Source organism: Terrapene carolina, unplaced genomic scaffold (genome assembly GCF_002925995.2).
Source record: "Terrapene carolina triunguis isolate 2854851 unplaced genomic scaffold, T_m_triunguis-2.0 Scaffold58, whole genome shotgun sequence".
In the NCBI taxonomy this organism is placed as follows: domain Eukaryota; kingdom Metazoa; phylum Chordata; order Testudines; family Emydidae; genus Terrapene; species Terrapene triunguis.
Genome location: NW_020664409.1, coordinates 103,528,717 through 103,551,799, shown reverse-complemented (window position 1 = coordinate 103,551,799; position 23,083 = coordinate 103,528,717). Strand labels below are relative to the sequence as shown.

The 23,083-nt window shown below is 47.4% G+C and overlaps 1 protein-coding gene across 1 annotated transcript in view; it reads left to right on the top strand.

Moving 5' to 3' along the window:
* The window catches only part of COL22A1 (collagen type XXII alpha 1 chain), a 304,788-nt gene that overhangs the window by 233,267 nt on the left and 48,438 nt on the right, over positions 1 to 23,083 (top strand). Inside the window, exons 29-38 of the mRNA XM_029913401.1 lie at positions 1,741 to 1,744; positions 5,666 to 5,707; positions 7,698 to 7,730; positions 11,699 to 11,752; positions 12,290 to 12,343; positions 13,478 to 13,531; positions 15,561 to 15,614; positions 20,292 to 20,345; positions 21,634 to 21,738; positions 22,801 to 22,845. Of these exons, the coding sequence (XP_029769261.1) occupies positions 1,741 to 1,744; positions 5,666 to 5,707; positions 7,698 to 7,730; positions 11,699 to 11,752; positions 12,290 to 12,343; positions 13,478 to 13,531; positions 15,561 to 15,614; positions 20,292 to 20,345; positions 21,634 to 21,738; positions 22,801 to 22,845 (499 nt within the window). The remainder of the gene's footprint in view (positions 1 to 1,740; positions 1,745 to 5,665; positions 5,708 to 7,697; positions 7,731 to 11,698; positions 11,753 to 12,289; positions 12,344 to 13,477; positions 13,532 to 15,560; positions 15,615 to 20,291; positions 20,346 to 21,633; positions 21,739 to 22,800; positions 22,846 to 23,083) is intronic.

Sequence of the window (23,083 nt, the reverse complement as noted above, 5' to 3'; positions counted from 1 at the left end):
TGGACTGACCAGAGACACTGGATTTATGGTTTATTAAAACAATCTGTAATCCACTAACCCCTTCTCTTTGTCCTATGACTGCAGAGGTGTTAGCGGGCTACTCTACCGTGAATAGGCTCCTACAATATGTTCTAACTACTTATGCTCAACAATCTGTTCCACCTTGCATTTTTGCTGCGACGCTGGGAGTACCTTTCCCAGACCAGAAGAAGAGCTCTGTGCAGCTCAAAAGCTTGTCTCTCTCGCCAACAGAAGGTGATCCAATAAAAGATATTACCTCTCCCACCTTGTCTCTCTACTATCCTGGGACCGACATGACTACAACTACACTATGTGTTTAGGGCTATTCAGTTGAGAAACCAGAAAAAAGGAGTGGATGAAACAAAGTCGTGTGTGGGACACAGACGTGCAGTGGGGCACTCCTATTTGTACTCTGGTAATTCAAAGAAAAGGCAGATATTTGAGGAAACTGAAAGGCGACAAGATGAAAACTGATACAAGGAATTTTTTTTAAATGCAGCACGCAAACTGTGGAACTCATTGCCACAAGATATTATGGAGCTCAAGAACTTAGTAGGATTCAAAAAGACTCTGACGTTATGACAATGGTAATTTTAGCTAACGAGAACATCCAGAGTTACAGTAGACAAGGCTTATCTTATAAAAGCAGATTAAAAGAGCTGGGCTTGTTTAACCTAGGAAAATGAAGGCTGAGTGGGGATCTGATTGCTCTCTATAAATACAAAAGGGGGTAAACACCAGGGAGGGAGACGAACTGTTTAAGCTAAAGGACAGTGTTGGCACAAGAACAAATAGGTATAATCAGGGCCGGCTCCAGGCATGAGACGAGAAAGCACATGCCTGGGGCGGCACATTGTAAGGGGTGGCATTCCGGCCAATCTTGGGGCGGCACATTCCGGCCGCCTTGCCGTGGTTCTTTTTTTTTTTTTTTTTTTTTTTGGCAGCCTGGTCCACAGCTCCGGAGCCCCCGGCCAGCTCCCCACGCTCCGCCAGTCCCAGCCCCGGCCTGCAGGGGCACGGACCCCGGCCCGGGGGGGCAGGAACTAGCGATCCCCGCCGCTCACCGTGCCGCCGGGCTCCCCGGGACGCGCCACTCCCCACCGCTTGCACTGGCCTCCGCCTCCCACGCCGCTCTGAGCCCGGCCTGGCTGAGCTGCCTTTAAAGGAGCGGCTGAGCCAGCACCTCCTGCAGCCCCTGGGGGCTCCGCCTGCCTTGCCAGGAAAGGCACCCCAAGGCCGGAGGGGGGAGCCCCTCTCGCCCGGCTGCGAGCGGGCTGCAGCCCCTGGCTGCTCTCGGGAGGAGGGAGTGGGTGGACACCGCCCTTTATCCCCCTGCGAGCCACCTTGACCGCCCTCCACGCGCTCCCTGCAGCTGCCGTTTTTTGTTTTTGTTTTGCTTGGGGCAGCAAAAAAGCTAGAGCCAGCCCTCGGTATAATCTGGCCAGGGCCGTCCTTAGGCATACGCAGCATACATGGCTGCGTAGGGCACCAGAAAAGTTGGGGGACCCCTGGGTCTTAGTGTCCACCCAAGGGTGACCAGATGTCCCGATTTTATAGGGACTGTCCTGATATTTGGGTTTTTTCTTATATAGGCTCCTATTACCCCCCACCCCATCCCGATTTTTCACACTTACTGTCTGGTCACCCTAGTCCACCCTTCCCTTTCTTCCTATCCCTGTTCTGACTCTTCCTGCAGACTCCCACGCCTGGCTGCTGCAGCCTGGTGAGTCTTCCTCCAGAGGGAATCTATAACTTACAAGTGAAAAAGCCTCTAGCCTGCCAGACCTATTAGCACAACATTGAAACTGTTAAAGAGCTATTCAAGGGGTAATGATGCCATTTAACAGGCATTTGCCAACCCCCAAGTATATACTATCAGTTTCTGAATTTACTGACAAAAACAGTGGTGCATGACTGTAATATATACTCAGAACATGTTAGTCTACAGGACCTTAGTTTAAAATTTGCTTTAAAAATATTTCATTAGTGTGTTGGTGAAGACTATAAAATCACATCTCTAAAAAATCCTTGCATAGATTTTTAGATGCACAATCTGAGTATTCATCTTTAGCCTTAAATGCTTCGATCTTCAGACATATAGTTTTTTAAATAAATCCTTCAAAAGACCATCCTTATCTAAGATACACATTTTAATTTTAATTACCATAGTACAGAAAATTTGCTTCCAAAGTCTTCCTGTCCATCTCTTTCTCCCTTCACCCCCCTGTTGAAGAGAGCCCTTAAAGGGACAAATCCCCTTTCCTTCCAGATAGCTGGACAAATTAGTTTCCCTTTCTTTACTTCTGACTATTTGATTAACTAGTTTTAAGAAAACCCTTCAGCAAAATCAGTATTTTAGTAAGATATAAAATCCTTTGTTATGCCTAAAATCTTTGGAAACATTTTTTTAAGTTGGTGAATGTCTATTGTTATGGAGATCACACACAGTAAATTAGTGTTCCCTTTTTCTAAAAGCAATGAACATTGTTATGAATACACTAAACCTCGGTGACTGATTAATTTAAAATAATGTCTTTGTTTCTGTGAGTTAAATATGTAGTGATCTGGAATTATTACTTTATGATGGCTTAAGAATACATTTAAAATATAAGATCAGCTTAGAAATACTGATTAAGAAAAAATAAACCAGAGAAGAGCTGCATCATGTATTCCATAATATTTAACGTTGTATTCAGCAGGACAGCTGACTTGCCTTTACTACAAAGTTTTGCAGATAAATCTCTGACAAACTTCAGGGTATATCAAAAAACCCGTGACTGAGGGCTGGTCCACACTAACCCCCCAGTTCGAACTAAGATACGCAACTTCAGCTACGTGAATAACGTAGCTGAAGTCGAAGTACCTTAGTTCGAACTATAAAGTACTTACCGCGGGTCCACACGCGGCAGGCAGGCTCCCCCGTCGACTCCGCGTATTCCTCTCGCAGAGCAGGAGTACCGGCGTCGACGGCGAGCACTTCCGGGATCGATTTATCGCATCTAGACAAGACGCGATAAATCGATCCCAGAAGATCGATTGCTTACCGCCGAACCCGGAGGTAAGTATAGACGTACCCTGACATTTTTTATTCCCACGTTTAGTGCTTTTAATTAGGTACCTTCTGCATGTCCAGTATTCACCATCTGGCATGCAGTGGAAAACATGCTCCATTTTCTTTAGAAAAAAATTACAGAAGAGTGGATTTTTCAAATGTCATTGGCTTCATTTGGGTTCAGGGATTTGGCTGGAAGGGTTGAGCAGGGAGGGGGAGGGAAGAGAGGATGGAGACAGTGGGGAGAGGGCGTGGCCTGGGTGGAGTGGGGGCAGGGCCTCAGGCGGCGTATGGGTGGGGCCACAGGCAGAAGAGGTGGACCGGGGAGCTAGCCTCCCCAAGCGGCAGCTTCACCCACTGCCCATGACAGCAGGTGGCTCCCGCACACCCAGCGTACACTGCAGTCTCCTTAGGCAGGGGTCGTATTCACAGAGCCGAATGCGCCGGTGCCGCGCATTCTGCGTGAGGGAGAGGGTACCAGGATCTCTGCGGGGAACTGTGACTCTCCGCCTCCATGAGGCAGCCCGAGCGGCTCGGTACCCTTTGCAGCCTCATCCCTCCCCCTGCAGGCTGCAAGCCCGTGCTGCCGTCAGGCACAGGGGCACCAGTTTAACAATACTATGTAGAGCCCCATAAATCCTAAGGACGGCCCTGAATCTGGCCGTGAGCAAATTCAGGCTGGAAATTAGATGCAAGTTTCTAACTGTCAGAGGAGTGTGGTTCTGGAACAGCCTCCCAATAGGAGGGGTGTGTGGGGGGGGGACAGCTTAGTTAGTTTTAAGAGAGAGAAGGACACATGTATAAGTGGGATTCAATGATCGGGTTGCTTGTGATGGTGGGGTTAGGGTGTGGGAGCCCTAGGGGTCCCTTCTGGTTCAGGTCTGATGGTCCCTAAATCTCATGCTTCAGGTCTTCAGCCAGTCACCTGCAGGAGTCAGGAAGGGATTGTTTTCTCCCAGTGTATTTGGATTTGGGTTTTTTTTTTTTTTGTCTCCTTCCTCTGAAGCATCAGAGGTGGCTGCAGCTAGAAATGAGACACTGGATGGAGTGGGCTGGTGCATTCTTTCTTTCAGGTGTATGCCTGGCTGGTTTTTACTTACATGCTCAGGGTCTAACTGGTTGCCATACGTGGGGTCAGGAATGCATTTTCCCTTAGGTCAGATTGGCAGTGACCTTGGGAGTTTTTCACCTTTCTGTGCAGCATGTGGGTGCAGGTCGTTTGCCAGGATCATCTGGGTGTCTTACTTAATCAGTTCCCTGCCACTGGGGGGTCTTGGGCACTGGTGCATGTGGGTTTTGGTTTTGGTCCTGATGTACTTATTTTAAGCTCATTACGGATAACGAGCAAGATAAATCGGAATGATCTATGTTAATTTTTGAATATAGTATGTTAGCTATGCGACTTTTGGAATGTGTACTGTGGCTAGGTGGTTATAGTTAATAGCAGGCTGCTGAGAAACTAGCAGGAAGGTAAGAACAATGGATCCAGATAAGATGTGGTAATTAGGTCAGGAGGTGATGGAACGAGACCTGAGTTGTTAGTTGTGAAGTTGGTACAGTGCAGGCCTCAGCTAAAGTTACTCAGCTGTTTTGTCAAACTGGGATCAAGCAGATAAGGTCATGCAGGATGGGTCTAAAGCAGTGAGGCCTTCCTAAGCTGTCAGGGAAATGGTGCGGCCTTGTCTACTATAACTCTGTATGTTCTCATTATCTAAAATGATCATCGTGATAGTGTCCAAGTCTTTTTGAATCCTACTAAGTTCTTGGCCTCAATAATATCTTGTGGCAATGAGTTCTACGGGTTAATTGTGTGCTGTGTTAAAAATTTCCTTGTACTCAGGTAGGACAGACAGGTGTATAGGCCTTTTATTGCTTTAAAATTCTTTTCTTTGTGCATACTGCCTTCCCACTATAAAGATTAACAAATTAGTACAGATCAGCGCCACATCTTTATAGGGAGTCTTTCCATAGATTTCAGTGGGCTTTGGATCAGTCCCTATGCTCAGCCTTGTGAGAAACTAAAATTTCTATGTGGCACTGCAGTGGCTTTCCAGAATCGAAATCATTTGGGTTTTGGCTCAGTACAAAAATGTTTTTAGAAAGTTCAGATTTTCTACAAAAATTGGAAATTTTCCACAAAACGGAGATGTTTTTCACAAAAACTTGCATTTAGTCAAAACCCCAATTTTTCATTGAAATACAGTTCAGGCAGAACTTTTTTGTGCATCCCTACCCTTAAAGTGTGAATTATTCTTAGTACTGCTACCAGTCTTACAACCAGACCTCAAAACACAGTGGATAGGCACCTGTGGGACAAAAGGGGCAGCCAAGCAGACATCTTTCATATGTCAAACTGCACAACAATAAGAGGGGAAATTTTGGCCATGGACAGTGGGGCAAAATCCATCTGTCAGCAAAAGAGCCATGGGATGTATAACATCCACCCTAAGCTGCCAGGACCTCCTTTGAGTAGGTCTCTTGTCATTCAACCATGTCTCACAGCTGTACATGTTATAGAATTGTAGTTGTGCTGAGTTTTACTCTGCTGTCTCCCTATTCTTTAAATAACCCTCCTCTCCCTTGCTTCTTTAGGGTGACGTGGGTCCTGCTGGTCCCCCCGGTTTACCCGGAACAGTAAGTAATGCTGCATCCCGTGTGCTAACACGGAGTTGATGTACAGAGGAATAGGTGGCAGTTTCATCTTTCACACAGACCTCCCAAGCTCAGGGCCTCGCAAGTTACCCATTTCTTTGCAGAAACACCAGGAACTATTTATTTAGCCCTGGTATAACTCCATTAGCTTCAGTGGCGCTATCTCGTGGATGCAATTGGTCCAATAGTTCTTAAGAAATTGGTATGTGTGTATCCTGTCATTGCCTCTCTCTGCATGCATACTCCCTCATACAGTAGCATCAGTTTGACAGGGTTTCTGCATCTCTTCCTTTCAGTGGTATGTATAGTAGGTGTAGGGGCTGGGGCAAGTGTGTGTGTTTGTGCCCACACAAGGGTGGAGAAAGGGAGTAAATGTGTTTACATGCTACAAGTTTATTGCATGGATCCTAAAGGATCCTTTTAGACCCAGCAAGATGTTCCAGTCCAGGATTTCCTGGTGACTTCCCAAAGAAACCAGTTTATTTTCAGAATGGATCCTGTGGGAAACTGAGCAGATCTTGCAGGGAGCATTCCACCTGAGTCTCATTAGCCAACACGCGTGCCCATGGAAATAGCAGGGGGAATCCTAGACTGGATTACGCTGCCTCACCAGCATGGATTTAGGGCAGTGCTTCTGGCTCGGGGAGAATTCAAATCCAGGGCCCTTCCAACCCTCCAGGACCTTTGGGAGAGAGGCTCCAGCAGATACGGCACCATCTTGTGTGGCTGGCCCAGGAGACTCGCATACACTAGGAGCCCATCGTGGAACAATGGAATTAGTTTGGGTTCAAATTTGGGTCCAACGAACCACCAAATTAGACCATGTCCACCTCACAGACCCTGCGTGGCAATAGGAAAGCACCAAGGAACCTCCATTTACCTCTTTTAAAATGTGGGAACATGAGTATACTCTGAAATACAAGTTAACTAAAGGCCATGAACCCAAAGTCCATGGAATATAACTATAACCCTCATCACCCGCTCCAGCAAAACCTGACCAATCATCCTGCCCTGAGTGTTAACAATGCACCTGCCCCAACAATGGTAGAGGTAGTACCAGAGTTACAGGCCCTCCAGGGAAAATGTCTGAGATTCGCATCTAGTGGCTGTTAGCAAGAGCTGATTGCAGCTGCCCTGCTGGCGTAGGGACAGACAGACCTCTCGGATAGCTAAGACCCAAGCCATGTAGACCTTCATAGGTCTGTAACAAAACCTTGAACAGGAAGGCGGTGCAGGCTGCAGAACCCTGCTGTGATGCACTCCCAATGGTGAAACCTTCCAAGCAGGCTTCCTCGTTCTGTATCAATGGCAGCTTCCACGTGACCGTCGGGGTAGCCCATGTACATCGCAGGGCGATAATCCAGTCACAAAGACCTGGGCCTGGTCGACAGCTGAGGGAAATGGTCCCAAATGCAGCACCACGTGCATAGGAATGAAGAAGGCTCTTCTGAACGCTGACATCTCTTGGGGAATCTGTAAGGAGGAGAAGTGTAGCCATCCTTAGTGATCCCAGGGTGGAAGACAATAGACCACGCTCAACCATGGCGTGAGCAAAGCACAGCTCCTATCGGTTTCAATGGAAGTTGCCCTTGCTTATACTAGCCCCAGATTTGGTCCAAAGGGGAAAGTTTAATGAGACAAGCGATGGGATCAAGTGTAAAATGCAGATCCAGATTTCAAAGCTGTTTGAAGCTGGGATTTTGGTTGAGCTCATTATTGCTATAGAGCTCCTGTGAAAAGTTGGGATTCATATTTCAAATACCCCAACAAAGTTCTGGCATATTTTGGATCTTTTCTTTCTGAAGAACACTGTATTAGATGAAAGGACCTGCCAACTGAGAGGGAGGGAATCTGTACTGACAGAGAGAATGAAGTCCACAAGTGATTAACCTTCTAGGAAAATCACTTTGAAGGGCCTCTTTTGTGAATGTGTTTCTACTAACTTTTTCATTTTTTTGGGTTTTCTTTCCAGACAGCCCTGTTTACCCCACATCCTCAGATTCCTGTAAGTAATGTATCTAATAAAGATGGTCTCTAATTTATCACCATTTAACTTTGATAGATAAAAATCACCTTGGAATTTGACATGTAATTTAAATACTTTGTTCAAAAGAGCTCAGCTTGAGTCTGGCTACAGGCAACGTCAGCATTGTGCCCAGTCACCATAAAAATGCAGCCGTTGTCCTAGCAACAGCAACATCCAGACTAACTTTGGTCGGGATGCAGCTGCATTCTGTCCCATCCCTGCAAGATGGTGAGTGCTCCCAGATTACATGAGGTCTTAGTGTTCTGCTCTGGTCCTGTGTCACCCTTACTTTGCACAGATGTAGATAACGGCATAAGTTGCAATGCAGCAGAGAATTAAGTGCGTAGAGTTTAAGTGACTGTGTTGGCACAGGGGTGTAACCCAGTGGTGAGTTGGTGCTACACAACCTCCTTTGTGGATTGGCATGTGAGTTGTTACAGCCCTTACCTACAGAACGTTAGCTTAAGCTCAGGCGTTTAGCTCTGTAGGTCCCTGGTTCAAACCCTGGTGCGTTGGCCAAGAGGACGGCCATCACTGGGGCACTGTGTGTGCTCTAAAGGCATAAGTTTCAGGAGGAAGTTAGAAGTTGCCAGGCATCCCGCAGGATACTTCCTGCTGCCTCTCTCACAGTGATGGGGAACCAGTTACAGAGAATACTAGATCTTAGCAGCAGCAGTTCTCTGTTTACTTATACGTTGTTCCCTGTTAGTTGTTAGTTAAATACGTTTACCTAAAAGCTGCTCAGTTATCACTGAAATACCGTGACAAGTTCAAGTGGGTTTGGGTCTGTAGCTAACCATAATGGGCTGAGTTATGCCTTCAGGGCCCAGCCCTCTGTCCGGGAGCTGTGCAGAACTACATTTATGGAAGAGCAGCTCTGAAGGGAATTCCCTACAGAAGGTGCAGTGTGCACCCACTCAATGCCCCGTCTTCTCTTCCTCTCTTTGAGAAGTCTTGCATTCTGGGGGCGCTGGAGTTGTGACTCTGGTCATGTCTTGCATAAACCAGGAGGGTAGTAGGCCTCCCTGAAGTCTGTCCCACCCTCTTGCACAATCACAGAGTCGTGGGGCGCAAGCAGGCCCACTCTGTGTCTTGCCCCCTTTTTTTCAGTGGGGCGGAAGTTAAAAAAAAAAGGAAAAGAAAACAGCGAGAGGCAGTCGCTCAGGGGGCTGGCAATGGGGGCTGCTAGTTCCAATCCAGCCGCTTGTTATAATCCAATCCAGCTGTGAATCATAACCGCCTCATTTCTGTACATTGAGCTGTGTGAAATGAGAGGGCGGATTAAGATCAGTTGCCATGGACAGGGGTCCATATAGCATGTAGCACTATCTGGCAGCACTTACAGTCTCCCCAGATTGGCCATGTGTTCAGCTAATTTGGAGGGACCCTTTAGGCGGTCCCACCAGATCAGGATTGAGGCAAGGTAATTTGCGCTGCTTGTATTCTACTTGTTTTTTGGCTATTGAATGATTTTAGGGACAGATTTTTTTAAGATGCCTAACTCCAAATACCTTTAAAAATCTGTCCACAAGCCTGGAGGCTGATCAGTATGGCACTAACGTTCAACTGAAATGTAAACACGGAAACAAAAAGGAGGAAAAAAGACTATTAAATGAGCTGCCTCCTTAGACGATTGAGTGATTACTTCTTCTTGCAGCCTTGGTTTCCATGGGAATATCTGTTTATATTTACAGTTATTAAGAGCATCCATCTCTTTGACCTTGTTAAAGTGTGTCTACACTTTGGGTATTTTCATCACTCAGAAGGATTTCAAAAAGTGTACTAGTTTGAATTGCAATTATACCAGTACACCCCAAGTGCAACTGCAATATTTGGTTGACGTACATTTATTAAACCAGTTTGCGCTGCGTTGTCATTTTTCTGTAGGCCATTAGATGGCATCAGAGACTGTTTGAATAGGATCTGTGTTAACTTGAGTTAAATTATTTATTGCAAATAATAATTATTGCAAGTTCAGACTTTTTTTGGTTGGAAAATCCTTTGCAAACAGACTTGGAATTTCACAAATCTGTTGCTAACGGAAATGATTTGGAAAACAGATGTTGTGAACCATGAAGAACTATATGAACTATTTGTTTTGAGTAGTCCTGGTGTCTGATGGGAAGCCTAAGTCACATGCTTCTGCCCCTTGACTGGATAACTGAAACATTTTATACAATGATGTAACCACAAAAAAAGTTTGAATGCTCTTGCCTGAATACATATGTTCACATACAAATTTGGAATTTCATATGTGGCCTGGTCTTGCACCATTAGAATCGTCAGTGGGAGCAAGATCACACCCATAGAGATAACTAAGGGGAGATATGATTGAGGTCTATACAATCATGACTGGTGTAGGAAGGGTAGATAAGGAAGTGTTGTTTACTACTTCTCATAACACCAGAATTAGGAGTCACCAAATGAAATTAATAGGCAGCAGGTTTAAAACAAATAAAAGGAAGTATTTCTTCACACAATGCACAGTCAACCTGTGGAACTCCTTGCCAGAGGATGTTGTGAAGGCCAAGACCATAACAGGGTTCAAAAAAGAACTAGATAAATTCATGGAGGATAGGACCATCAATGGGTATTAGCCAGGATGGGCAGGAATGGTGTCCCTAGCCTCTGTTTGCCAGAAGCTGTGAATGAGCGACAGAGAATGGATCACTTGATGATTAAATGTTCTGTTCATTCCCTCTGTCGCACTTGGCACTGGCCACTGTCGGAAGACAGGATACTCGGCTGGATGGACCCTTGGTCTGACCTAATAGGGCCGTTCTTATGTTCTTACAGAGGACAGCCATTTCTCCAGTAACTCTATGCCATTCACTTAAATGCATCCAAATACCATGAATGCATCCATACTGATTGGCTTTTCAGAATTCAAAGTGAAGGTGAATTCCTGCTGCGTGGTATTCCACCAGCATGAACATATGGGGGTGTTATAAAGAGGAAGGACGGCAGTAAATTAATCCCAGTGGTCAGTAACAATAGCGTACAAAATAATGTGCTGATGTTGCAGCAGGGAGGAGAAACTCTATGAACACAAGAAGTTAATGGGACACCTGGCCAAGAGCAGCTATAGAATCCACATCACCGGTGATACCCAAGTCTAGCCCATGTTCACCCATCTTTTACAGACAGGATAGGAGTAATGACATTAGTCCAATAATCCTCCAGGCAGATGGAATAGATCATTGATCAACAGTTATCGCTGATGTCTCATTTCAGACTATCTGGACAATAAATGTACACCAGAGAGAATATTCTTTCCCCCGAATTTACCAAGTTGTAACATTATTTTATGATGGCAGATTATATGTAAACATTATCTACGAGGGAGAGTAACCATCTTTTTACTTGAAAATATATTTGGGATCGGCTTAGCAAGACAAGCGCTTTTTCACAGGGAATATGCTGAGCCATAGCCACTAACAACTCCCCCCACCCCGCAAAAATATCTCTCTTCTGGGACAGAAGGAAGGTGATTGTTCATATTTTCAACGTGAGTCCTCTAGATCTAGGTACCAAGCAGAAGTGGCAATGGTAGCAGTTTAGCTGAAGAAGATTCTTTCTCTCATTCATTTGGCCTTGTTCCAAAGCGTATTTCATTCGTTGGAGGGTCTTAACCTCGGTGGCCACTGAATCAGGCGCTTTATAAAAATGGAGTCCGTGGCCATATTCTGATAACCCTAATGGGATTAGGGTTATCTGCTTTCAGGTAAAGAGGTGGGTTCAAAGTTCAATTCAGCTCATAGTCACTTCAGATGAAAAATCCATTCAGTATTCAATGTGGAATAAGAGATCCTTAACATCAGCCCTCTATATGGAATGTGGTCAAAAGCCTCTGTCAAAGAACAAAACTGTCTGACTTTTATCAGCCTCGCCGACGAGATAACATGAATTTATTTTTCACTCTTTATCCTCGTATTGCTTTGCGACAGGGAGAAACTGGGCCAAAGGGAGAGAAAGGAGATCGAGGAAACAGCGGGGAACCCGTAAGTGCAAGACAGTATTCCTTCAGAAATGACTGTGAGCCTCTCCCTGCCCCCTAGCTAACAGAACATGGGTGGGTGTCATATTCCCTTTGGCAGGGGCCCTGACCCTCTGCTACAGGAGTAGTGACCTGGTGATAAGCAGAGGGCTGGTGGGAAGTTCTAGGTAGGGTTTTGCTGATGTTTTTATATATATATATATAGATAGATAGATAGATAGATATAGATATATAGATATATATCTGTATAGCTCATTTTAATAAAGTTCTTTCAGATGATTTTGCCCTACAAAATTACACAGAGGGTTAGTCTATGGAACTGCAAGTTTTTGTTATTGTGACCCATTGTTCTTCTGCAGCAGTGGTTGGGTATGCTCAAGAGGAATGGGCATCGTCTCCATCATGTCGGAAATGAACCCAAACTGTTGCTAGCCCTGGACATATAAAATCCTTCCCTTCCCCAGAGTGGGGAAAAATGAGCCAAACCAACATGTGCCAAGGAGAATAAATGAGTTGTTTCCCACCTCCCCTTCCTTTGCAGGGACTGCCTGGTGTCCCAGGTGAAATGGGGCTCCCAGGACCTCCAGGACCACAGGTAAGCAACATTGACTCCCCTCCCTGGAATGACCAGATAGGTAAGGGGTGCTGACTGGGTGTAGATCACTCCACACAGTCCCTCCCCCTGGATGCTGAAGGTCTGATTCCCCTGTCACACTGCTGTAACTCCATTGACCTCTGTGGCATTAGGTATCCCTCATTAACCCCAGTGCAAAGGAGAAGAGAGTCGAGCCCTAAGTGTGACATGCTATCTCTACACTGCTCTGCAAGCAGGACCTCTGAGACAGCTCTCCCTAGGCATGTCTGCCAAGAGCTGAGCGTACTGCCTTTCTGCTGCCCCACGGGGCTAACGAATGAGTGATTGTGATTACAGCGCATGAGCAAGGAATTCCAGGGCAGTGTTCGGATTCAAGACACTTTCTGAATGCTCCTTGGGTTATGTGAAATGGGTACATAGTTTTAGTCCAATTGCCACTGAAAAAATTGTCTGGATGGCAAAAAACACCATTGCAAGTGAGCTCTGATCATCGCTCCTGTTGACTGTCTCATCAGAAAGGGCAAAGAGTGAATGGGCACCGAGGTACCACTCTCTCCCCTAGACGGGTCCCTCCAGCAAGGGCTGAAGTATGTTTGTAGGGCAGCATGGGAGAAGGCCGCAGTGCTTGTGCTGTGCCTATCCTGCACATAGAAATTGGCTGTCGCTCGGACTGCCAGTCTTGGGCTGTCTTAAACAAACACGACCATGAACTTAACAAAAAAAGGAAGAAGAAAAAGGATTTGAGAGCAGTGGCAGGCTCAGCAATGGCAAGGAAACAGGAGCTACAATGCCACTGAATTCTCTGCTCATGAAAGTCCACCATGGGACAAAGCAAGTCCCATGTAAACCATCAACGTAGACTTTCATGGCTCATGGGGCCAATGAAGGCCCTTTGCACAGGAATTCGTCCTTAGTGCGCTATTATTGTTCATATAGTTACACCCGGCAAGTCAGGGGTGAAATTCCCCCTGTGGAGAGAGACCATTACAGCTTAGTTAGGATTATAGGTGATGCATAGGGCGGGGATGGCCCTATATGTGGGCATGAATTTCACCCTCTCTGTGAATATCCACAAGTCCCAGCATCCAGTGCTGAATAGCAGCCTCCATTTAAGTCCCTTTTCTTTCTGTCCAGGGTGCGAAGGGACAGGAAGGAGCCGGAGGCGAGCCAGGAGTCCGTGGAGAGACTGTGAGTCATTGCTTCGCTTAGGGCACATCTTGCAATGGGAACACACCTGAAGGGCTTCAGAAGTAGCTGCTTTCCAGACTAATAATCTCAGGCAGATCCTGTGCAGGGTACGCTCTGATCTGCAGCTAGGACAAGAGCTGCTGCTCCGGGCAAACAGAAATTCAAACCACTCAGCTGCACCCAATAGATTGCTGCTCCAATCGATTCAATGGATGCGGTTCCAGATTGCCTATTTTTTGTTTGAGAAGTCTGATTCTCAGATGAAACCCCTTCCTTTCCAGGCAAGGCGCTGGTCGTGCTCATTAATCCACTGGGATGGCATTCAGGCACAGGCTACCGTCTGGTGCTGAGAGCTCGTAACTCATCGAGAGCCACCACTGGTTTTTGATCTTGGTTAGCTTTACGCTTCTCCTCCTGCCTGATCAATTCAGCATTTTTTTTTTATAAAGGAGACTCATTACCATAAACCCACCACACATACTTGTGTGGGCGGGGGGAGGGGGGGCATGTTCTCTGAGGCTGATCTGATCTGGCTTCTGCATACTAGAGAGCAGTAATGACTCCGATCCCAGTTTACCCCCGAATGAGCAATTTCTTACTCCTTTCTCAAGAAAAAGTCAGTAGAAGAGGAAGTGCTGAACAGAGGACAAGGAATTAGAGGAATGGTTTTGGGGAGCCTTAGATCTGGAGAAGGCCAGATATCAGAAAATGGCTTTGCATTCATAATCACTGTCCTGCCAACCCAGTTATGGCATGGTTGCTTCCATGATTACTCTTCCATTGAAGTCCATCAGGCTACTTGTAGGCCTTCTACGCTGATGGTAGTGTATAGAGTAGATGTAGCTAGATGCCGCAGTGAAAAGCAGGCCGTGTCCACGCGACGGTCTGTAGCTACTCACAGCGGTGAAAGGCTCTGGCAGTGGGGAGGCAGTGGAGAGGTGCTGGAGCCTTTCCCCATTGCTTCCCTGTGCCAGAGCCTTTCCCCACAGCTGGAGACTTTCCCTGCAGTGGGGAAAAGCTCGAGCAGTGAGGAACTGCCTGAGTCTTTCCCCACTGCCTCCCCCTGCTAGAGCCTTTCCCTGCGGCGGGAAAAGGCTCTAGCAGTGAGACAGCACATTGCCAAAAACAGAAGAGTAGATGGGGAATGCACTGCATGGGTGTGTAGGGAGCTGTGTAGGGTACATGCCGATAGGGTCCGGTGTGTCTTTACTTTACTAACTAATACCTGATCTACACTGCTGTTTGTACCCACGCTAAGGGGGCATGCGGTGTGTGTACTCTACATCGCTGTAAGCATAGACATAGCCTCAGTAATGGTAATAATGTTGTATAATACCTAGCCCTTTTACGGCATTTTTCATCCATAGATCTCACAGTGCTTTTTACAAAGGAGGGCGTATCATTATGGGCCTGATCCAAAGCCCATTGAAAGCAATGTGAGTCTTCCCATTGACTTCATTAGCCTGTGGGTCAGGCCCTGTAACTGGTTGCAGGATTGGGTCATTAATTGACAAATGAATGTAAGAAAGTTAGAAGTGCATCTGACTGTTCCTTGTGGATAGAAGCCTTTGGTGTTCTTGTGCGACCAGTTCAGGATACTCACCAGCTGAACTATTGACCTCACTAAATACACAAAAAAGCAGGGAAAGGGTAGACTTGTCTGAGGAGACTATTTTGTTGCCCTGGATACTATATGTTTGTCATAAATCAACATCATTTCATCTGATCTGATAATATATATTTTATTCTCAGTGCTATATTTCTTTTCCAAGCTGATGGAGTAGCTGATCTGGATTTAGGATGGATCATGACGATAGACTATTTTGAAATTCCCAAGGGATGTCTTAATCTGTTTTGTACCGTTGCATCCTTATTCAGGTTGTAAGATCTTTGAGGCAAGAGTTCTCTTTTACTATATGCTTGTACAGCGCCTAGCAGAATGTGGACTCCAATCCCATTTAAAACTTCTAGCTCCTACGAAATACAATAAGAAACAATATTTTTTTTAAATTTTGTTTTCTTACAACAGGGTGCTCCTGGACCTGTTGGGCCCCCAGGTCCACAAGGCTTGCCAGGAAATGTGGTATGTATTCATCCATGGATTTGTTCCCCATCTGTGCCCTGCCACATTTCTCTTACTCAGTTTCTTTGGTTTCCATTGTTACCCGGGGTTTCAGGCACTTTACTGGTTTGCCAAAATCTCCCCCTACATGATTTCCCAGGGTCTACAGCTGTTGTTTGTTTCAGGTGGTTTCATTACAGGCAGCTACTCTCTTTGAGAGACTCAGTAGACATGGACATCTTGGGAGTGATATAGTCAACAGGACAATGTCACTGTCAGGCGCTGCCTCCCAGTCAGGCCTAGTGGTTGGAGCAGAGGTCGAAGCTGGATGTCAGGTTGGGACTGAGCCAAGGGTGGAGCTGGAATTGAACCAGGGACAGGACAGGGTCAGAACTGAGATCAGAGTCCGCAGTCAAGCCAGAATCAGAACCGTAGCCACAGTCCAGGTGCAAGCCAGGGGTTGAAGCTGGGTTGACAGAGTCCAGGGACAAGCAAAGTCGGTACCGTAGCCAAGTCCAGATACAGGCCAAAGGTCGAAGCCGGATAGTCAGAGTCTGAGGGTTCAGGGATGGTCAGGAAGCGGAGGCAAGGCTGGAGCAGGGCAAGGACAAGACTGGAACAGGGCTCGGGCAAGGCTAGGGCAGGAACAGGGTCAAAACAAGAGCAGGCTGGGAGTCTCAAGAGTCTGATACACTGTGCGGCAGCAGGAGGGTTCCTGGCCAGGTAGTGTGTTGCACAGACTGATCTGCAGCTCTGGTGGGGTTGGGTAAAAACCTGAGCTTGGGGGTCACCTGACGCAGGCTCTGCTCAGGAAGAGGCTGCTGCCGCCGCATGCCTGGCAGCTTAGTCAGTGCCGGCTCTGTGGGAAGGGCAAGTCAGTGCAGCCAAACTATGGCCACATGCCTGAGTGATAACTGTGTTGGAAGGGCACTGTTGAGACTCTGAGGATGGGTAGTGGAAACCTACCCACATCTAAAGCTCCCCCCCCCGCCTAAGGGGAAGAGCCCCTGGACCCAGGCACCAATAAGATTTCAGGGGACAACAAATGTAAAAACAGGGATGGGAGTGGGGGTCACTGGTTGAAAAGGGATCCAGAGGGGGACACCGAGCAAAGAACCCTGGACAGTGCCCACTGCTCCTAGAAGGCATCCAGGGAGCCAGTGGACATGGTCCAGAGGAACTCTGCCCGGAGTTGTGACTTAAGGGAGGATCAGAAGTAGGCCCCCCCGTCGCAGAGCACCTCCCCATCCAGCTTCCCCCTCCTGGTATGGAGGACGGCCACTTTGGCCAGTGCCAGGAGGCGGTTGACAAGGAGATCTTGTGACTTCACGGGGCACAGATGGGGTGTGCATAGATCAGGAGGTGTGGGGAAAAGTGCAGCCAGAACTTAGGGAGAAGGTTTTTGAGGAGCCGGAAGAGGGGCTGCAACCTGGTGCATTCAATGTAGATGTGCGCCAGGGTCTCCCTCTCGTTGCAGAAGAGGCATGTGTCGGGGAGGTGGTGAACCGCGCCAAGTACATGCCCATGATCACGGCTCTGTGAAGGAGCCACCAATTAATATCCCAGGCAAGCCGTGAAACCAGGGTGGAATATGGACTGGCCCACTGGGGTTCCTCGCCCACCACAGGCGGTAGGAGGTCCCACCACTTGGTGTCAGAGCAGGACACAAGCGTGAGGAAGTGAAGGGTGTGGAGCATGAGCGCATAGAGCTGTTTCCTAGGCACAGTTCAGAGGCGGTCCAGCTTCATGTCGTGCAGCCGGTTCAGGTAGTGCCTAGGGGGTGGCTGAGGAGGCTCACCAGGCAGGGGCCCAATGGCTAAGTCCAGAGGGCCAGGGGTGGGTGGGTAACAGCCTCCCAAAGGACCTGCTCAAAGAAAGTGAGAGAGGCAGGTGCTAAAGCCGCCCTCACCTTCTGGAGTATACGCCAGGGGATGAGAGGTGTGGAGAGCCCCAAGCGCCAGCCTAGCACCAGGGGATCCACCCAGTCCCTCTATTCATGGTCCAGGAGGTCTCTGATCCTGGTGGTACCAGCCAGGACCAACCTCTGCTACACTGAGGGAGACTCCACCACCTGCACACCAAGATGGAGGTTGTATAGCAGAGGCACCACGAGGAGGTCCCCCGCCTCAGCAGCTGCCGCAGACCTGGTCACCGAGACTAGCTTCCAGGCCCTGGTAAAAAACCAGCAGCTCAGAATGGTCTCACAGGAGACTCCTCAGATGGAGGTAGAAGAGTTGCCAATCGTATCGGAGCCCTTGGAGGTAGCAGAAGAAGGCGTGCACCAGCGCACTCCATGCCAGACTGCCAGCACCATAGAGGAGTCTCTGCGGGACCTGGAGGCGGAAGTCATGGACCTGACTGCGGCGACAGAGCAGGCCCTGCCCAGCCTCCTCCTGGGGGAGGTTCGGGACTCCCGCAGAGACCCAGTGCAGCCCTGGCCAGAGGAACCAGGGCCGCCCGGGGGGGGGCAAGTGGGGCAATTTGCCCCAGGCCCCGCAGAGGCCCCCATGAGAGTTTTTCGGGGCCCCTGGAGCAGGGTCCTTCACCCGCTCTGGGGGCCCCGGAAAACTCTCGCGGGGCCCGGGCCCCCAGAGCTTCTTCCGCTCCGGGTCTTCGGCGGCAGTTCGGCAGCGGGGGCCCCCCGCCGCCCAAGACCCCAGGCCCCTGAATCCTCTGGGCAGCCCTGAGAGGAACTCCAAGATTTTCTTCTGGAGGCAGGCCAGGGTACGCGTGGGCAGGCTCAGGGTGTTGAGCCAGTGCCAGAGCATGGACAGGACCAGGGTTAAGCACCAGTAACCTTCCGCACAGGGAAAGACACTGGAGCAGTCCTGTCCACTCCTCAACCACTCAGCCATCCTGGTTTCCAGATCACGATAATTCTCCAGTGGGGAGGGATCAGTGGCAAAAAGTTAGACACCCAGATAGAGCAGCCAGTCCGTGCTCTCCCGGATGGGCTGGAGCACAGGAGGAAGGGAGTTCTCCTGCCACCAGGCCCTGACCACCAGGCCAGAGCTCTTGACTCAGTTGACCCAGGTGGAGGAGACCGCTGAATAAATGGCTTGGCAGGCCTCCACCTGCACCAGGTCACCCAGGTCCTGGACCACGAGGAGCATGTCATCGGCGTATGCCAACAGGACCAGCCACTGTTGGAAGGGAGCAGAGCGAGCAGCCCTAGTTTGGCGGCAGGTTTGCCTCACGCTCACCAGCATTGTACCAACAAGGATGCACTGAACTCTGATTTGTGTCCTCACCGAACTGACCAATGCTTGGTTTGCCACCAGCTGTCCCAAGAGAAAAATTTCTTCCTTTCTTTCTTTCTTGTTGAAACTAGAATCAGTTCAAAGATTTAAGGATTGATACACTCAGATCCCATTTTCACTAGAATACGATGTAAACACTTCAGGTCCAATTGTGCAACCTTTACTCCAACGAGTAGGGCCATTGAAATTAGGTTTGCACGATTGAGTCTTTCATGTTTGCATATAAGTCTTTGGCTAGATTCTGCTCTCACTTCCACCAGTGTAAATCTGAAATAATTCCATTGGAGTATCTGGTATTACTCCAGTTCCACACCTTTGTGAGTGAATACAGGGTTTGAACTTTTAAGTGCAACATGCACGGGGCATTAGCTGTGCAAATGAGATCAACAGAAGAGCAGTGTGATGTGATAGGTGCTAATAGACAATCCAAGTAACTGTCTACTAGTTATCTCTGCCATTTCTAATTAAATTGGGCTCTATTAACATAATGAAGATAGTTTACATATTCATGAGCTTGGCTAAAGGAAGCTGAAGTGGGAAAATAATATTTGTGTTGATACTGTCTTCTAACTTGCAATCAGAACAACAGATACAAGCCAACAGAATGGGATATAGTACTAACTGAGGCTGGAATAACTCCAAATAATTGCACTGCTCAGTGACGAACTCAAACAGAGACCTCCCCTGGCCTTTCTGGTGGGGTTTAGTTCATTCCACAACCTCCTGAAAGCATCTGTCTTGAAAGACCCAACTCACAAGCCTTTGTCCTTGTCTCAGCTTGGGAGAAAGGGAAGGAGAAAGGAATGTTATGTTGTTCGGTTTGGAGGTAAATCACCTATGGGTCTAAACTATAAAGAATCAAAGAAGTTTGATATCATCCTATCTGCCTATAATTTAAAGGGAATGAAAACGGAAATGCAAGGGTAAAATGACCATTGAGTTAATCCCAGGAGTGTGTTGAATTTCACCATTATACTGACTATTGGGGGGCATCAGACAAAAATAAACCCGATGAGACTTTTGGTTGTAATGAGGCTTTCTAGTAGTATCTCTGCTCTCTACAGTTATGCTTTCTGAGTTCTTTTCAGCAAACCAGGAAGTGCCAGGAGGATTTTACAGAGGGGGGAAATGTATTTTGGTTGGGGGAGGAGTGGCGTACAAAACTGGGGCTAACTCAATTTTCACTTTAGCTTTGCAGTTCATTCTTACATTGAAAATAACCTTTTCAGGCAGCTGATTCACATCTCTTCTAGTTCATTGTTCTCAGGATTACAAGTTGTCTGTACTGGGAAGAGGGAGTGTCATAAACCAAGATGTATAAAATTGCCCCCAAATCCCCAAGATGTACAATACAGTACATCTGTCTATCTCATTTCCTTTAGAATCAAATACCACCTCAAATAACAGTTTTAAACAGGAGCGTTCTTTTTCTCCACAGGGTGTACCTGGAGACGCTGGCCAACCCGGAAAGGATGGACAAAAGGGTGAAAAGGTCCAGCAGTTCTTTCATGTCTGTCAGATAAATGTGTATCTGGACTTGCAGCCCTCTGAACGGTGACCAGGATTAATAGATTTTAAAGCCAGAAGGGATGATTAGCTCATCTAGTCTGGCATTTTCCAGAGAATTGCACTTGGTTCTCCCTGTATAAACTACCTAGCAGTACTAATAGGACAGGAGCTCTTGAAGTGAAAAAGCCACCTTAGCTTTTCTATTAGATACAGTGATGTCATTGGCTTGAAAACACATCTGCACGGTGGTGATTGTGCCAGGATTGTGGGGGATTCTATTCTGTTTGTTTCTCTCTTGATAATTATGTTTAAATCTGTAAATCCCCAGCTGTAAGCAAAACCTTCTCGCACCGGTTAGGCAAACTGGGACTTCTGCTTTCATACCAAGCTCTTTTAATTGCATAGTTCCCTATTTCTCCAAGCTCACCCTCACCTCCATTTGTCTGTCTCATCCGACTGTTATGTCCTGCCTGACACCTGGACTGTAAGCTCACTGGGGCAGGGACTGTCTCCTTTATTACTTGCCTGTACCAAGCCTAACATGATGGAGCCCTGGTCCTTGATTGAGGCTCCATGATAGAAATAATTAACAGTAACATCAACCTTAACTACACACAATAGAAGGATAACAATGCAAAATATAGACAAGTCCCACTATATCAACCCCTCCCACCAAATCACCATCCATCTTCCGAGTGCTCACCAGATCCCTCGACCTACTTGAAACCCAAATCTTCCCTGAATTAAATGCGCCTTCTAGTATGTTTCCAAAGTTAGCAGGGTGGAGTCACAATGGGAGAGCGAAGAAAGGGGTGTTCTAGAATTAAGAACTCCTCACTGATGGAAGAGGGAGGAAGGAGTGTTCTAGAATTGAAGCCCCCTCACAAGGAACACCCTGCCACTCTTCCTTTCTCCCCACCTGTTAAAGCAGAGGGCTAGTAACTCAAGCTCTTCTGCTGAGTGTAACTGCATCAATATTACACAGATTGGAGGAGTCTTTAACATAGCCACGCCCCAAACCATTTAGGGCTAAAGTTTTCATTTAAAGGGGGAAATACCAATACTCTTATGAGAGCATTTGATATAAAGGCCAAGATGCATCATCACATTCTTATAGTATAATAAAACAGGGCTTCCTATGACACTGAGGAATGTTCTGCCTGTAAAAGTTAAAGACAAAATCCCTGGACATTTTTATCCTCATGGGCTATCTGGTCCAGAAATGGACCTTAGCTCTCAATTCAGATGCATCATTGTAATGTCGTCTACAGGGTGACCCAGGACAGGAAGGAAAACCAGGACTACCTGGGCTCGCAGGTGAGCCTGGCCCTGCTGGAATACCTGGCTTACCAGGGAAGGGTAAAGATGGAGAACGGGTAAGTCCTCTTAGCACACTCTGCACCCAACTAGAATCAGTTCCTATAGGAGTTAAAATGGAACAGCCTCAGCAGAAGCAGTGTATAAAATATAACTGCGTAATATTGCAGTGCAGCATTATATTATTACCCACTGACAGCAGGCCACCCTTTGAGTGGATGCGGCTGCCAACTTCAGCACCTGCAGCAAGCTTGCTTGCCTCCAACACTGCACCATCGTGTGTTCTGTCCATATCTGCCCACTCTGCCCATGCTCCAACCTCACAGGTGGGCAGTCTCTCTTTCACTCTCTCTCTGGCCCAATTACTATTTCAGTTATCCACAATGGAACAGCTTCAACAGGAGAGATTGAGGGAGCCCCACAACTGAAGATCCCATAGCTCAGTGGTAAGAGCACTCTCCTGAGAGGTGAGAGACCCCCCCAGTTAAAGTCCTGTCTCCATCTCCAGCAGAAGAGGGTATTGAAGCTGGGTCTCCCATATCCCAGGTGAATGCTCTAACCAGGAGGCTAGAAGTTATAAGGTGGGCTCCTCCACCACCTGCCATTTTCAGTGGAGTGAGGCAGGCACCACACGCCTAGCTCAGTCCCACAAGATGCACCTTTGATGCCTAAGCTACCTGACTCCTGGTGGTGGGTTCCCATTTGTGGCTCACTAAGCAGAGATGGGCACAGCCCTGAAGCCTGGATGTAGGTACCTATCTCTGAGAGAGGGGCAGAGCTTAGGACACACCCCTCTTGTTGGACTCTCCCATTAGGCAGCTCCCCATCTAGTGTGCTGGCTTTTGTGGATCACATTCTTAGGTGTCTGTCTTTCCTCATTCATTGTATGGGTAGCCTAGCACCTAACTCAGGCTTTGTGGATCAGGCTTTGTTCCTGTGATTTTCTAGATGCCCAAAAGTTAGACGCTCAATATTGCAACCGCTAAGTTCCTTCATGGATCCCACCCACCGCCACTAGAAATACTAGTTTGATGTAAGAATCATTTTTGATTATTTTTCAAAGGCCAAGCTTCTGCTTCGCAAGTGTTGACTATTTTTCTGCTTTGGTTATGGCTCTTTAGGGTGAAAGAGGCCCCCCAGGCCTACCAGGACCCCTCGGACACAAGGTAAGCATTTACCACTGTCCCATTGAGGACTGCTTCTCAGAAATCAGGACAAGTTTGCACATTGTCACTGGAGCTGGTGGAAAAATTAATTGAAAATATGGTCCATTTTTCACTGGAAAATATTTTTGGTGAGACATTTACTAAAAATGTTTTCCTGATTTTCAGTGGGAAAAGGTTTGCAACAGAAACTTTCCAAACAACTCTATTTTCTGTGTAATGCCTCTCTGGTTGTCAAGTA